General features: G+C 52.3%; 2 protein-coding genes across 3 annotated transcripts in view; one reads left to right on the plus strand and one right to left on the minus strand.

Annotated features, from left to right (window-relative positions):
- Positions 1-1,408, minus strand: part of FAM120B (family with sequence similarity 120 member B) — a 52,748-nt gene extending 51,340 nt beyond the window's left edge. The window contains exon 1 of one of the 2 annotated variants that reach the window (XM_061471330.1): positions 1,351-1,408. Coding sequence is in view for 1 of the 2 variants with exons in the window: in XM_061471333.1 (XP_061327317.1) it covers positions 1,351-1,392 (42 nt within the window). In the remaining variant the exon portion in view is untranslated. The remainder of the gene's footprint in view (positions 1-1,350) is intronic. The other variant, XM_061471333.1, reaches the window with a different exon arrangement.
- A 5,829-nt stretch (positions 1,409-7,237) lies between these two features.
- DLL1 (delta like canonical Notch ligand 1) lies at positions 7,238-16,540 on the plus strand. Its single transcript, XM_061471334.1, has 11 exons — positions 7,238-8,634; positions 8,851-9,162; positions 9,441-9,501; positions 9,774-10,031; positions 12,463-12,523; positions 12,996-13,126; positions 13,251-13,420; positions 13,560-13,776; positions 14,495-15,287; positions 15,405-15,519; positions 15,900-16,540. Exons 1-11 carry the CDS (start codon positions 8,575-8,577, stop codon positions 15,903-15,905), a joined length of 2,184 nt encoding a protein of 727 aa, XP_061327318.1. The 5' UTR covers positions 7,238-8,574; the 3' UTR covers positions 15,906-16,540.
- The last annotated feature ends 206 nt before the right edge of the window (positions 16,541-16,746 follow it).

A 16,746-nucleotide genomic window follows, 5' to 3' on the forward strand; every position in this document is an offset into this window, starting at 1 on the left:
CAGATCATGTTGCTCAGAGCCCTGGGCAGCCTCACCTCGAATGTTTCCAAGGCTGTGACATCTACCGGCAATGCAGGCAACTTTCAGAGCTTCACCACCCTCATCATAAAAAAAATGCCTTCCTTATGCAGTGTAATATGAAATAAATAGAAAATAAAGCTGAGAGTGTACAGCAGACCTCACTGTTACAAAATCAGAATTAAACAGGTATGAATGCAAATCATAGCTGCACATGGATACAAGCTAGGACCCTGCTCTCTCTACAATGTTACTTTCAGTGTTACCTGGGTGTCCTTAAGGCTCCAGACATTTGCTTTTCCAGGAAAGCTGCACCTCTAACTCAGAACAGTTTTGAGCACTGGTAGGCTATTGGTTCTTATTACTTTTCATGGAGACCTAGCAGTGGGTATGAAGGCCATCATCTTTCAGACATTAACACACGCTGTCGGACGAAATGATCAGACGCCATGTCTGAGCAAACTTTAGTTATGATTCTGCCCATAGTAGCAACATGACTCTAGCAATAAGTGTGGTAAACAACTACCAGCTGTAAGTTACTATACAGTTACCTACCATACTGTAATAAGTGGAAACAAACATTTTTCCACATCCTCACACATGTATTTGATGCAGTCCTCTTGCCTAACAATTTAAACAAGTTTATAGATACAGTTCATCAGGAAAAAAAAATAATCCATTTTAGTTTAGTCAATAGCAAGTTCACATCCAAACAATAAGCAAGCACCTTGGCCACTACTTGCATTTTAATATTACTAGCAAACACATTGAAAGCATAAGAGTGGGGAAGGAGGGTGTATTTTCTCCATGAACTGAAATAACCAAAAACATTCCCTCTCATTCCCAGTTTTATACAGACACAAAACTTTGGAGAGATGACCCCTACCTCATGATACCCTTAGATTTCACTTTGTCAGCAACCAACCATCACAACACAAAGTTTATTACACCCATGGGAACACACAGTACTGCGAAGGGCTGTTAGCAGCAACGTTCACAGTAAGTTTCAGCCCTCACAACAGTCACAAGCGCCTCACAAGCGCCCCACAAGCGACGAGGCGCAAAGCCCTCTCCTCTGACGTACAGCCAGGCCCGCAGTCCCGCTGCCTTGAAGGGCCGGAGCCTGCGGTCCCGGGCAGCCTCACAGGCGTGGGCCGAGGCCTGCACCCCGCGAGGCCATGCAGCACCCGGGCCACGTTACGAGCGAGAACCAGGGCTCCAGTGACCCTCACCGCCCACAGACAGCCCCAGCTCCCACCCGCTTCCCCCGGCCCCGCCCTCCGTGCCCATGAAGCAGCCGCCTGCCCCTCCGAACAGCACCCCGACACTGACCCGAGCCTGCGCTCCGGCTTCCCGCGGGGTGGGGCTACGCATGCGCTTGGCGGCAGGGCTCTGAGGTGCTTGAGGCGGCAGGGCTGTAGGTGGTGTTATAGTTGTGCTGGTAGCGGTTCCCCGGCCTTTCCCGGTCTGAGCCACCCCCGTGCAGCGGGTTCCTCCACATGGCAGCGACGCGGGGCCACGGTGGCCGGGATGGTTTGAGCCCCGCCCGCGACCCGGTGTCCCTCGGCTTTGTATGGCCACAGTAGGGCCGGAGGGACCGTTGTACCGAGCATGTCGGGACCGGGCGGGAGACACACGGGGGGAGATGAAAGAGTCGCGCACCGACACTGCGAGCCACCGAGTCGTCCAGCGGAGGTTTATGTGGCCCCGTGGCGCTGGCATCGGGTAGACAAAGCTGCCCCGGCAGCCGGGGCCTTGGCTTGGCTTTGCTCGGCCCTCGCCGGCGGAGGGGCGCCCCGTTTCCCCCGGGCACTGGCCTGGCTGCAGGCATGCGGGGAGCACGACCCGCTTCCACCCCGCCAGCAACAGGTGGGGAGACCTGAATAACTCCACATCTTCTCGGGGGGAAGAGGGACACAGGGGAGTCGGTGGGGGATTAGATGTTATTGCCGGTGAAAAATTAAACAGAGCAGTGCTCTGGGGAGTGCAGATTAATATATTTGGTGACTCGGCGTGCACAAAGCCTCACCATTGTGGCCGTGTCTGAATGCCTGTGAATAGGATGGAGCATATGTGGCCTGTCACCGCAGGTGCCCACATCTGTTCATCTCCGGGCAGATGCTCTCAGAAAAGGGGAGAGCATTTCCAAAAGCTTGGGCCCGCCCCATCCATACCCATCCTCTTTCTCATAATCACCTTCTGCAGAAGAGTTTCTGCCCCCACCCTCTCCTTCCCCCCCCCCTTCCCCTCACACGGAGAGATGAGGAAAGAAATAAAAAAGACTCAAATTGGAAGTGGCTTGGAAAGCCCTGGAAACATACACTCAGACTGCACCCTCCACCCCCAGAGTTTATTAGCAGCAGGTTTTGCACAGCAACAAGATGTGCACACCATGCCAAGGGGGCTGCAGGCCACAGGGGAACAGAAAACCCCTTCACGCATGAAAAGCAGTACAGTACAGCAGAATGCTGGGCTGGTGTCGCAGAATGAGAGGGGCCTGTGCAGCTACTCTGGAGTGGTGGTTTAAAGCTACGATGATAGAGTTCTGGCTTAAGATGATGATTAATAAAACCAGGGAAAAGAGAAGAGGGTTTTTCCCTATGAGAACTGGTGAACACAGTGAATATTGCTACCAAGGTTAGTAGCAGAAGGGAATCTTTCCAGCCATCCAGTGGAATCTCATTGCCGGAATGCAAAGTATTTTTCTGAGAAGTGTCATCATGTTTTTTTTATCCCATGTATATGACGGGAGCATGACTGTTCACCCTTCCTGCGCTGTGACACCATGGCCAAGACCAACCAGGCCCCTGTGCTGCACAGGGTTTTGCCAGGCTTGCCTAACGGGGTGATGGGTGCTGGGGCACAGGGCAGATCTCAGGACCACGGGAGGAATGCAAACGCGATCCGTGGGTTCTAGTGTACAGAAGATCGCTGGTGTCCTTGGAGTTCAAGGGGGGCAAAGAGCTCCCCAGAACGCGAGGCCGCGCTTCTCCCTGGCGGGGCAAGGGTGCGGGTGTTGGGAACGTTTGAATCGCTGCATCCCGGAGCAGAGACTAGGAAGTGGGGGAGGCGGCGGGAGCGCCCGGCCGGGGGCACCCACGAGAGGCTTCAGCGCAGGGTGCTATTCCTGACCGAGGGGAGCAAGGCGGGGGAAGCCTCCTTCCCCCGAGCCCCTGATGTACCCTCGTCGCGGGGAGGCCCCACGGCTCTGCCCCCTCGAGCGGGCGGTGCTCCTCTGCTCCCGGAGCAACGGCAGTTTACGCAAACGAGTGACCAATTTTATCCCTCGTAGTTTCCCACGAAGGAAGTCCCGTCGGAAGCAAGCCAGGGAGCAAACCCCAACAAACAAGTAGCGCAGGGGAACCGGACGGGACGGGACGGGGGTTTTCGCGTTCTCCTCGTGTGCAATCAGTAAAACACATATAGGGGCCACTTCGGGATTTGCCCAGGGACAGGGTTGCAGAGCAGCTGGCTGCGGTAATCTCCTCGGGAGACAAAGGAATGCCCCGTCCCAGGATCACAGGTAAACACACAACCATTGTCATGAAAATGAGGGGCTAGGATAGGGCCGGAGCAGATGATTTGCGATTTGAAAAGGGGGCTGGGGGGGGGGGGGGGGGGGGGAGGGCAGGCCCAGAGCTGCTTATCTATCATCTGGCCTCGCTGTGTGCCAGCTGAGCCACGCGACTGCTCTTTCTTATTCTAATCAGCACATGCCTTTGCAACTTTGGGCTAACCTACACGCTAAACTTCTTAATCCCCCTCCCTGCACACGGCAAGGCCGGCAGAGCTCCCTTGCGGCATCTCCGCGCTCCCCGCCCTCTCGACTCGGGTCGGGTTGGGGCGCTCGGCGGCGGGGCCCCGGCCAGAGCCCACACCCCGTGCACGCCGCCGAGCGCGGGGCCCGAGGGGGAGGCAGAGCCCAGGCCCGGCGGCGCCCCGCCTGCCCCGCCCTGCCCTCCACTCCCATCCCGTCCCGGGGGGACAGGTGAAGGGGGCGTGTAGGGAGGGCTGCGGCGGAGGGGCAGCAGCTCACACATACCTCCGTAGGGACTATAGACCTAATTAAAATATTATGCACACTCGACTACACATAGCTCCACACGTACACGTCCCTCCGCCGGCGCACCGTTCGCCATATGCCCGGAGCCCTCCGTCCCGGGAAAAATCAGGGTTGCGCGCCAGCGATGGCAGAGCGTCGCCCTAATTAACACACATACACGCACATCCTTTTGAAGTGACTTTTCCCATCATCTGGCTCGCTTAGAAATAAGGGCCTCTGCTGACGGGCGCTCTCGGCCGCGGTGCTGCGCGGCGCCCCGTAAATCCCCCGCGCCCGGGGCAGAGCAGGGGAGTGGTTGCAGGGAGGGTATCGATTAGGGCAGGAGGGAGAGCACAATACCCCACCCGCCCCAGCGAGTCGCTGCCACCCGTGGCAGGGCCCACCGTATCCCGGCCGTGCGGGGTCATAGCATTCTGCCCCCGGGGGTCCCGCCGCCGGTTGTCCCCGGTGGGGCTAGCGCGGCCGAGCCTCGGGCGAAGGTGTGGGAGAGATGGCCCATCACCGTGCGTGGGGGTTGGTGTCAGTGCGCGGTTACCAGCGCCAGGGAGGCGCGGGGGGCGGCGGGCGAGCGCGGTGCGGAGACACGCGGTTGGGAGCGAAAAAGCGCCATTTGGTTGGGAGCAGATGGCTGGCTGGGGGGCTGATCGCGTCTAAAGGCGTGTCATCCCCCTTCAGCGAGAATCCCTAAGGGCTCCCCTTGTCTTCGAAATCAATGAAAATTAAAGTGCAGAGAATGGATGAATAGTTGGACCTCGAGTCCCTCCTTTGTTCGCCTCAGCTACTGGTGGGCAGGAGTTAAACTACAACAGCCTCCTATAGAAACACTTAAGTTAAACAGTCTCCCCGTTAGCCCAGCATCTGAAAGAGAGAGGGAGAGGGGGGAAAAAAGCAGAAAAAGGAGCTTTCTGCTTGATTTCCCCAATACAGAATCGCGTGGCATAAATTAAGCGGGAGAAGAATGAGCGCCGTGGGCAGGATCCTGCCGGCTCTCACGGCGCCTTTCAGTCACGCTCAGCAGCGGTAATCGAGAAATCTGTGCCACGTCAATTTAACAAATACCCGGTACCGAAGGGGGGTTGTTAAGGATTTGGGGGCAAGTTTTTTCGGGTCTTTTCTTTTTTTTTTTCCCTATCCCTGGGTTAAAGCCCTCGCGCGTGTAACTTTTTATTTCCATTTTTTTAAGCAAGAAGATGCTAATGGACCAGCTTTCTATTTCTCGCAGATTAAAAGATTCGCCGTGATATATCATTTCTCTCCTCCACCGAGGGGCTACCCGCAAATATCAAGGCCCCCTCCGCCCCACTCGCTTTGTATCTCCTATACGAAGTGATTTCCCCCCCCCCCCCCCCCCCCCCGCCCCGCTTTCCCGGGGATAACGCCGCAGCCAAATTTGAGAAGCAGCAGCAAGCCACTTGTAAAGATGCTGACGCTAGGTGGCAAAAGTAATGTACAGTTCAATCCGGCGTTGCTCCCGGGTGTCGTGCTTGTGTGTCCCGGTCCCCGCCGCAGCCGAGGATGGGCACCGAGCGGGAGGCGGGGGGCGGGGGGGGGGGGGGGATGCGCGGTGCGGCCGGTCCGCCTTAGACCCGCCACCTTCCCCTCTCCCTCGCATGGTGCCTGCGGGATCGCTGCTCCCCTCTTTGCCTAGATATACCTCAGGGGTGGTGGGAAACCCCAAACGCAACCCCCAAACATTCCTGTACATTTAAGATTTCCCTTAAGCGTCGAGGGGCGGGGTGAAGGGAGAAGAGTACCTGTAAGCAAGCCCCTGGTTCGACCAAAATTAGATGTAGAGGATCACACACTGAGTTGCAGAAGTCTGTATATTTGTTAAAGTACCGAGGGTACCTGTTCGGGTTTGGGGTATATGCCACCAACACCCAGTAAATGAACGCTGGCATCTACAGTCCTGAACAGTCAAGAAGAGCTGGGCTGAATGAACTCATTAGTGATTTTCTTTTAATTGGTATTACCCAATGCGTTTACTTTAAGAAGTCTTTAAGATATTTTTTTTTTTCCTAGCGCATTGTAAGATAATTTGTGATCAAGACATCTGCTTCAATGAAAGTCACATTTTGCCATGCAAATGCACGTTTCAACCCAATGAAGTCGCCATAATAAGGCTTTTAGCACGGCATACCTACAGTGAGGTTATTGTGGCCAAATCCTCTCCTTTCGCACACAAGCTTAATCTGCGCTGAAATGATCTGTTACAATTAAAATGACATTTACAGAGACAGTTACACCTTGCATCCTAATGAATCCGCCTGCGCCTACCGAAGGTGTTTAAACAGGGGGTCCGAGCAAAATGGAAAACCCCGCTTGGAGGGACGTGCCAGAGTCGCCCTCCGACTTTTATCCCCCGCTTCCATCCAGCATTAAAATACTACTCAAATAGTCATCATCTGTATCCCTTTTTCACCGCATCAGTGTACTCCTTTCCACGTTTTGAAGATCTAGCGTGTGATATATAAAATAATAATAATAAGTTTCCGGTTTGTGCAAAGTTGTGGGGTTGGTGGGGGTATTTTTTTTTTTTTTTTTCTACGGAGAGGGGAAGTGCTGGAAGGGATTTCTTTAAAAAATGTGCGGACATTGTTGTAGAGGCAGTAGCGTGCGCCGAGGGGAGCTCTTTCTCTCCCTCGCATTGTGCAGGGAGCAGGTGCTGTCTACATTACCATACAGCTGAGAGCACAAAGAGCTAACTGATTCAGCCCTCACACAATAACAAACGGCCTTAATGACAGCCACGCGAACGACACACACCAAACTCACTTTTTACTAAGCTGAAGGAGGAAAAAAGAGAGAGAGAGGGAGAGGTTGGTGGGGACGATGATGATAATAATCATAGAGGGGTGCGAGACCCGGGCGGAGCGGTGGCTCTCTCCGGCAGTGGTGGTGTCGGGGACGGGACCCGCGGAGCCCCGCAGCCTGGTCCCCTCCGTGGGTCCCCCCCACCCGCCAACCAGCCCGCACCCTCCCGCGCCGCCGCGATTCTCGGGACCTCTCTTCCCTCCGCCGGCGGGACTGGCGGTGTGAGCGGAGCCAAGGGAAGACCGAGCCCCTGCTCGGTTCTCCCAAATTCATCACCACCACTCCCCTCCAATTATCCCGGTTATGCCAAGGGAAACACGGCGTGCATTTCGAGGGATCAGATCCCCCTTGCTGCGGCTCGCTGGCTCCCACCTCCCTCTTCCCGTTAAAGCCGAAGATGCCCCTTGGAAGTGGTCACAGTCAGCGAGTTACTTTTGGGGGGCACGGCGGTAGCTTTGCACGTTTGGAGAGGTAATTCCAGCCGCCGTCCCCGGGGCCGTTTCCACGGCGGAGCGCGTTGCGCTGCCGCTGCTCGGTGCGGCGCGGTGTTACCTCTCCCCGGAGCAGAAGGGGGATTCTTGCGGTTACCAAATTTGCAGGAATGTAAATGAGCACGTTTTGTGAGCGAGGAGGGGAGGGGGAGGAGGGTTGCACATTTTACAGCTCACTGACCATTTGGCGATCCATTGAGAGGAGGGTTTGGAAAAGTGGCTCCTTTGTGACAGCGCTAGCCAGATTGGGGGGCTGCTCATTTGCATCTCATTAGGCATGCAGGCGGCTGGCGGGATATAAGGGAGGCAGGCACCCAAGGAGAGGCAGATCCTTAGCGCTTCCCCCTCGGAGAGAGCCGCCGAACCGCGGCGCGGAGCGGAGCAGCGCGGAGCAGCCCCCAACCCTCCCCCCCCCCCCCCCCCCCAGTCCCCCGTAGGAGCACACCCGGACACGCTCAGCGCGCCGCTGTTGAGACACGAGCTTGTTTTTGTTGGCTGGGATTCCTCTAAAAACAAAAGTGAGCCCACAACAAGGAGAGAGCTCCGCTGCTTCTGAAAAAATAATAAAATAAAAAGGAAAAAAAGAAAAACACAAAAAGGGATCAAGGCTCCGACGTGACCTGCTGCCGTTTGACACCTACCAGCCCCGACGGGCGCAGGGCAAGCGCAGCCGCGCAGAGCCGCTCCCGCACCGCACCGCACCGGGAATTACCGCCGCTGCCGCCGCTGCCGCAGGGATTTCCAGATCGCCGATTTTTGATCTTCATTGGGAAGCCTTTTCTCTGCCTCTCTTGGGAATTAAGTTGCCTTTTTAACAAATTTTTTATTTTTATTTTTTTTTTCTTCCTGGAGAAAAGGAGGAGCATCGTGGATTGGGAAAGAAAAAGAATTTAGCAGATTAATCGTAACAATTTTTTTCTTTTTTTTCTTCCTTTTTTAAATCTTTTGCTATCCCAAAGAGCTGTCAGCCACCGACAGGCTACACCTAGAGCTATCGACAGAGGGGGGACAAAAAGTCAGAGGCTCTCCTGAAAGGAGGAGACCGTGACACTAACTCTTCCAGCTCTGCTGGGGCGAGCGGCTCTGGCCGCTGTGTTTTACTCTTCCCCCGAGAGACACTGTCCCCTTTCCCCTCTGAGGAGAAGACAAGGGGGAGGAAAGCGAGGGCACCAGAGCTGCCCCTCCAAAATGGGAGGTCGGGTCCTGCTGACACTGGCCCTCCTCTCTGTGCTGCTGAGCCGCTGCCAGGTAGGTGCCCGCGGGGAAAGGGGAGGCAGGAATACCTTCAGCGCTCCCTGCTCCGGAGGGAGCTGGTCCTGAGGCGGTGCCGGGCACTACCACTGCCTGTTGCAGCCGGCTCCCGAGGAGGCGGGGAGGAGGGGGTGTCGGTCCCGCCGGTGCCCAGGCTCGGGCCGGGGGAGCGGGATGCTCGGAGGTCTGACGGCCGCTGTCCCCGCCCCGCAGGTCGGCTGCTCCGGGGTCTTCGAGCTGAAGCTGCAGGAGTTTGTCAATAAGAAGGGGCTGCTCAGCAACCGCAACTGCTGCCGCGGCGGCGGCCCCGGCGGCGGCGGGCTGCAGCAGTGCGACTGCAAGACCTTCTTCCGCGTCTGCCTCAAGCACTACCAGGCCAGCGTCTCCCCCGAGCCGCCCTGCACCTACGGCAGCGCCATCACCCCCGTCCTCGGTGCCAACTCTTTCAGCGTTCCCGACGGCGCGGGGGGCGCGGACCCGGCCTTCAGTAACCCTATCCGCTTCCCCTTCGGCTTCACCTGGCCCGTAAGTGGGGGATGGCAAGGGAGGGGACGGTCCACAACCCATCCCCTCCCACCCCGTCCCATCCCATCCCATCCCATCCCATCCCATCCCATCCCATCCCATCCCATCCCATCCCATCCCATCCCCCTGGGCCACCCTAGCTGGGTAAGACCCTTTCCAAGGGACCACTGATCCCCCCAGGGGTGGGAACTGATAGTTCCTGGGTGCTTGGGATGCTGCCTTCTGGCCTTACCTGCTCTCATGCTCTCCCGGTGGCTTATCTCTGCTCCTTTCCCCAGGGCACCTTCTCACTCATCATTGAAGCTCTGCATACGGACTCTCCTGATGACCTCACCACAGGTAACCATCTTGAAACAGACTCTTGCCCAGAATAATCCCAGCCTTGCAGTCCTACTTTCCCCTTCTTTCTGCAGTATAAAGCATATTCCCCTCATCCCATCCCTGCTCCTCTTCAGAAGGCCGTGGGAAAAAAGGCCAACCTGTTGGCACACAGCCCTATCATCCTGCCTCTGCTGTTCCCCTCCCACCAGAGACCCCCAGTTGAGCATCTTCCTGTGCCCCTGCCTGCTTCGGGTTCCCTAATCACACCTCTCCTCTCCACTTCCACACAGAAAATCCCGAGCGCCTCATCAGCCGCCTGGCCACCCAGAGGCACTTGGCAGTAGGGGAAGAGTGGTCCCAGGACCTGCACAGCAGTGGCCGCACTGACCTCAAGTACTCCTATCGCTTTGTGTGCGATGAGCACTACTATGGAGAAGGCTGCTCTGTCTTCTGCCGCCCCCGAGATGATGCCTTTGGTCACTTCACTTGTGGAGAGCGCGGCGAGAAAGTCTGCAACCCGGGCTGGAAAGGCCAGTACTGCACTGAGCGTGAGTGTCTACCTTCTTGTCTCCCTGGGTGCTGGTTACAGCAGGGTTCTCTGAGCTCTTGTGGGGTATTTCTCTGACATCAGGCCCCATGGAAGAGGGGAACCAAGCTACAGTGAGTGAAGGTCTGATGCTGTGTACACGCTTTGCTGGTGCAGGGGACAGGAGGCCTTCAGCATTGCCAAAGGAAGTTAACCTAGGCAGCCCCTTCTCAAGCTAATAAAATGTCAGTGCCAGCATTACACTCCTGCTCATTGCTGTAGACAGCAAATCTGATAGCAAAATGTTTAGCAGTTGCTCAAGGATTTATTAAAATATATCAGGCTTACTTTTTATATGTAGCCACCCCTTCAACCATGGTACACCAATATTATTATCTACAGGGTACATGGCTTCAGGAGAGGGAGGTAGGCTGTGGAAACATCCATGCAGCAGGCTTATTGGTAGGCTTATTATGGTCTGATGTCTTGTCACCTTGTGCTGAGAAAAGTATTGGGAGGGCAAGATAATCTCTGTGGCCTCTAGACCGTACATTTCTCATTTGGGGTACTCATAAACTGTCACTAACAGACATTGTTGCACCTGGAGCCACGAGAACATTCAACTACTTCCCCATCTCTCTTCTGTGCGATTGCCATGATCATTACTACTAATAAAGTAGTGAGGGATATGAGTTTCAAAGTATGCCTGAGCTTGAAGTTGTTGAGGAATGTGATGTGTTGATACAGCAGGAAAAGCTGGGACAGTGAACAGATCACAGCAAGGATAGTCAGGGTTGTCAGATACCCTTTTGTAGATACCCAGCGGTGTACACCCAAACACGCACACAGCTCCTGCTGCAGTGTGTGATGGCATTCTCTGTTTGTGTGTGTACATGGATCCGAAGTACGCTGACGGATGACGTACTGGGTGAGTGCTCCTCTCAGTCACCAAAGAGCCAGGCAGGCAGGGAGGAAACTGTTACAGGCTGTAAAGCAGCCTCTCAGTTTTCTCCATGTTGTGTTTTTGTTTTTCTTAAAGCCCACCTACACTGTGGTCTCAGCTGAGCTGCTACCAACTGAGCCAAAACTGACTATTCACACTGTTAGTGACTGCTAGGATGCTTTTAGCAGTTCACGGTACAGAGCTGCACAATAAACAGCAGGCAGAGAGGCTCACGTTTCCTTTGATAGTGTTTTAAATAGGAACTATAACCTTTCCCATGATCAAAAGTGCCTAGCCCAGCTGTGTCAAGGGGTGGGGAAAAAGGAAGCATTTTGATAATGAGCTCTTTCGGGGCTGTCAGCACTTTTGGATGCCTGTACATCGCTGCTCTCCCCATGGAAAAGTAGAAGGCTGTCTGTCCTTCTTGATTCGTTACGTAGGCTCTTCACTCTACTTTTCCTCTCAGAAAAAAAAAACAAAAAACAAAACAGCTTATAGGAGCAATACTAGGCAGGGGAGATGTGTTTATGTGTGCATGCAAAAAGAATGTTTTGCCGTTAGTGAGCGGAGCCGCCAGTCGCAGTTTGCTTCCCGTTGCCTTGCCCCCAGCTCCATTCTTTCTAACTTGGAGGCGATCTGATTATCAGCACTGATTCTTTCTTTCTTTTTCTCCTCCCCCTCTTTCCCTCGCATGCCATTGTCTCCGGCAGGCTTTGTTGAATTAAAACTTTGCAGTGCCTGCTTAATGAGTTCCATAACCAGGCGAAGTAATGAGCAGAAGTCCCTTTTTTCCCTTCCCTCATCCTCCCTCCCGCTGGCTCGCTTACCTCTTTTAACAGGGCTGCACCCAGCCGCCCGCCCCTTTTCGGAGAGGGGTGGAGGAGGGGGGGAAGGAGGGAGGAAGAACTTTAGACTTATTTATTTGAATACGAAACAACAAAAAAAGTTTTTTTGCAGCGAAATCACGCGCGTGCCATAGATTAGCTGTGGGCAGGGATAGGCTGCCCGGCCGCCGGCCGCTGGCCCCATTGGCTCTGGGACCGGGGTATTGTTGCAGTGGGGCAGCTGCTGGGAGAGAATAGACAATAGAGCAGCTGTCTTGCACTGGCACCCTGCACACCAGCTGTCCACTCTTATCTGCACACACACTTTTGGGGGATATTAAGAGGTGGAGCTGTGTGCATAGAATTGGAAAAAAGGACTTCTGACCCTCACTGGGAAGTGAAGGGGGGTGGGGGGCTGTGGGGAAGGGAGCAATTGTGAGCCCTCTTTTGTCTGTGTGCAACTGTATTAAGAAGAATGCTCATCCCTGGCGATAAGTAAAGTACCCAGTTACAGGGCGAGATCAATACTCCTGCAGACTCCAGAGATTAACTCAGCTGTGCTTAACTGCCCCGACCTAGTAAAAGGGGCTCGCTCCCCACCTGCAAGGTGCTCTCAGGATTGGACTTGGAAAAGGGCGGTATTTGGCCCCAGTGCTGATGTCTTTCCCTGCTTGCTTTGTTTACAGCGATTTGTTTGCCTGGATGCGATGAGCAGCATGGCTTCTGCGACAAACCTGGGGAATGCAAGTAAGTTTTCCACTCTCCTCCTGCTCCCTTCTTTGTCTGTAATGTTGATGCTATGGTGTTAAATAAGCTATTGGTCATTTGGAGGGTTGGTTTAAATGCCTTTCTTCATATTAGATGGTAATTTGAGAAATCCAGGTGATGCCAGATCAAAGTATTAATCTACAAGTCAAACAACAGTGCTTAACCTGATGAGTTTACAGTGCTGTGTGTCAGGTTTAGCTGTTTGTTGTTAGAGTAAACAAATTAACTACCTGGAACCATGGTTCTATCTAAGGAAATGGAAGAAATAGCTGGGGCTGATGAAAGCTGATGCTATGGTTGGACTCGGTGACTTTCTCACATGAAGGATCACTGAGGGCTTTTAAGAAACTTGATTCCTGGCATCAGTGTGTTTGCAGAGTTTCCGATAGGGTTTCCAACTGTGAGAAGTCTAAATCTGACGAGACTTTGTTGTTGGTCTTTTTTTTTCCAGATGCAGAGTGGGTTGGCAGGGCCGGTACTGTGATGAGTGCATCCGATACCCAGGGTGCCTTCATGGTACTTGTCAGCAGCCGTGGCAGTGCAACTGCCAGGAAGGCTGGGGTGGCCTTTTCTGCAACCAAGGTGAGTTCTCAGCCCTTGCCTGAGTGTCTATTTTAAAACACAGAGAGCAAGTGGCTCTTTTGAGCTCCCTCACCCTGTGCTAGCCTTATAGACTAGCAAGTGTCTTGACTGTCCTCTTTTACAGACCTGAACTACTGCACCCACCACAAGCCCTGCAAGAACGGTGCCACATGCACCAACACTGGACAGGGGAGCTACACATGTTCTTGCCGACCTGGGTACACAGGCTCCAACTGTGAGATTGAAATCAACGAGTGTGATGCCAACCCTTGCAAGAATGGTGGAAGCTGCACTGTAAGTTTGAGTTGCTTGTGACATCTGAACCCCCAAGGGAGGAGTTAACATCAGTTTTACTGATTTTTCAGAATCCCTTTGTGAATTTCAGAGCAGCTTCAGGTAAATGTTTTGACCATTTCTCATTTCTTTCCCCCAGGATCTTGAGAACAGCTACTCCTGCACATGCCCCCCAGGATTCTATGGTAAAAACTGTGAGCTGAGCGCGATGACTTGTGCTGATGGACCGTGCTTCAATGGTGGGCGATGCACCGACAACCCTGATGGGGGATACAGCTGCCGCTGCCCACTGGGTTATTCTGGGTTCAACTGTGAGAAGAAAATCGATTACTGCAGCTCCAGCCCTTGTGCTAATGGTAAGGTCAAATATTCTACAGTGACCTTCTAAAAGGAGACCATCCAGTTGCTTTGGCTTCTGGTCTGGAGTTGATAACCAGGCCCACTGATCAATCGTGACCCATGACACGTTGATGGTGTACTTGATGGAGGATCTGTACTTTAAAAGTAATGGTGTTGTTTGGGCCACTGGTGAAGATCCCATTTTTTCAAAGTGTGGCTCTGGGCAGGTAAATTGGGCTGAAGCTTCTTGCACAAAACCCTGAAGGATTATACTTGCAGATGTTTTGCGAAAACTCTGAGGTCTGTGGATGCAAAATGCCATGCAAGCGTTAAATATTATTACTTGTAATCTATTGACAGTAATCTTCCTGTTCTCATTAAACTAGTGAAGACTTTCTTTACAGCAGTCTTCCTTATTCGTTGCCACTCAAACTCTGTAATGTGAGATTGTGATATTAACCTGATCTGGACTAGCTTTGTTGTCCGAGATAAGTGAAATGTTAAAAAGGGAATAGGATGGAGAATGAAACATAGATCTGATTAACAAATATCTTCCTTAAAAAAAAACACCCTGTACTTTTTATGGTGGATCAGATTTGGCCATGGTTGAGCTAACCTCTTAAAACCAAAGCTTTTCTCAGCTGCTGGTTGTGACAGTCCCCGAAAAGCAGGAGGTGGGAGGCTGTTGGGTCTTTCTGTCCACTGCTCAGCACTTGTCCCCTTGATGTCTTGTAGGAGCCCAGTGCGTTGATCTGGGGAACTCCTACATATGCCAGTGCCAGGCTGGCTTCACTGGGCGACACTGTGATGACAACGTGGACGACTGTGCCTCCTTCCCCTGCGTGAATGGAGGGACCTGTCAGGATGGCATCAATGACTATTCCTGCACCTGCCCCCCGGGATACAATGGGAAGAACTGCAGCACCCCAGTGAGCAGATGCGAACACAGCCCCTGCCACAACGGGGCCACCTGCCATGAAAGAAACAACCGCTACGTCTGTGAGTGCGCCCGGGGGTACGGTGGGCTCAACTGCCAGTTCCTGCTCCCCGAGCCACCGCAGGGACCGGTCATCGTGGACTTCACTGAGAAGTACACGGAAGGCCAGAATGCCCAGTTCCCCTGGATCGCTGTCTGCGCTGGGATTATCCTGGTCCTCATGCTGCTGCTGGGGTGTGCTGCTATGGTCGTCTGCGTCAGGCTCAGAGTGCAGAAGAGGCACCACCAGCCTGATGCCTGCAGGAGTGAGACCGAGACCATGAACAACCTAGCCAACTGCCAGCGCGAGAAGGACATATCCATAAGTGTCATTGGTGCCACTCAGATAAAGAACACGAATAAGAAAGTAGACTTTCACAGTGATAACTCTGATAAAAATGGCTACAAAGTCAGATACCCATCAGTGGATTACAATTTGGTGCATGAACTCAAGAATGAGGACTCTGTTAAAGAGGAGCACAGCAAATGTGAAGCCAAGTGTGAAACATATGATTCAGAGGCAGAGGAGAAAAGTGCAGTACAACTAAAGAGGTATGTCTCACATCTGAGCAGGTGGGGTGGCTTGACTCAGAAAGATGTGTGTGTGTCTCAGAGGTAGCGTTAAGCAACAGCCATCTGACCTGTGTTGTCTCTTTTTGTCTTCAATAGTGATACTTCTGAAAGAAAAAGACCAGATTCAGTATATTCCACTTCAAAGGACACAAAGTACCAGTCGGTGTATGTCATATCAGAAGAGAAAGATGAGTGCATCATAGCAACTGAGGTTAGTATACTGCCTTGCCCTTGAGCAGCAGAGGAGTCTTGATGTACAGACCTCATCTAACACGTCAGGGCAGCAAAACCCTTTTCCATCGTACCATAGTGATTCATACCTGTTGAAATCTAGCCAGCTCAAGTTTGTCGTGCTGTGGATGTTATAAAGACAAGCTCAGTGGCTTGCTGCTGTGGATGTTACATGTACGATGACTTTGCAGACAAGGGTACAGTGACAGTGTGGTTGTGGTCTTCTGACCAACCCTTTAGTGTGTTTCATGCCCGGTCCATTCTTGCCCTGTGTAAAGACAGAGTGCTCTGCAGCCTTACAGCCCTCTTCTTACTTTCTGTTACCATCTCATGACCTCTGCTCATGTTCTGTCTCACCAGGTGTAAACCAGAGGCGATATGGCAAGGTGGTTTTTCAGAACAATTTCAGAGGAGATGTGCCCCGATGAATGCTGCTGAAAGAGGAATGGGATATAGATTCCTTCACTGACTGCTGCTGAGAAACTAAATTCAGGCTTGAGCTGGTTCTCTACTGAAGTTAGCAAAGTGACTGCAAAATAAAGAAACAAGATGGACACCAGGCAAGGGTCTGTGTTCAAAGATTACTGTTGCACTGCCTTTTATGAATTTTATCATTGCACTATGGTCAGTTGCTTTTCTATATATATTTAAATGAATGGACTTAATTACTACATAAGAAGCATGCACTGCCTGAAGTGTATATTTTGGATTCTTATGAGCCAGTCTTTTCTTGAATTAGAGACACAAACACTGCCTTTATTGTCTTTTTTGATACTAAAATGTGTTTTTACTAGGCGAGAAAAAGTGTGTTATTTTTTTGAATCTGTAAAAATATTTTCATGATAATTGTAAAGTTTGAGTATTTTGTGATGTTCATTTTTTTATAATTTAAATTTTTTGGTAAATATGTACAAAGGCACTTCGGGTCTATGTGACTATATTTTTTTGTATATAAATGTATTTATGGAATATTGTGCAAATGTTATTTGAGTTTTTTTTACCGTTTTGTTAATGAAGATTCATTTTTAAAATATTTTTCCAAAATAAATATTATTAATGATAACCAGAGTGCTCTGTATGTTCTGTAACCAATGGTGCACTGATTGAACCTTGCGAACAGGCATCTGACAGACTTCCATGGATTTGCAGGTGGATGGGATAGTACCAAGACCTATCACAAAGAGTGGGGAACAACTTGCTCTGTGTA

This window comes from Pezoporus flaviventris, unplaced genomic scaffold (assembly GCF_033815535.1).
Source record: "Pezoporus flaviventris isolate CSIRO_AGI_PZ_B2104156 unplaced genomic scaffold, CSIRO_AGI_Pfla_v1 ptg000066l, whole genome shotgun sequence".
Lineage (NCBI taxonomy): Eukaryota > Metazoa > Chordata > Aves > Psittaciformes > Psittacidae > Pezoporus > Pezoporus flaviventris.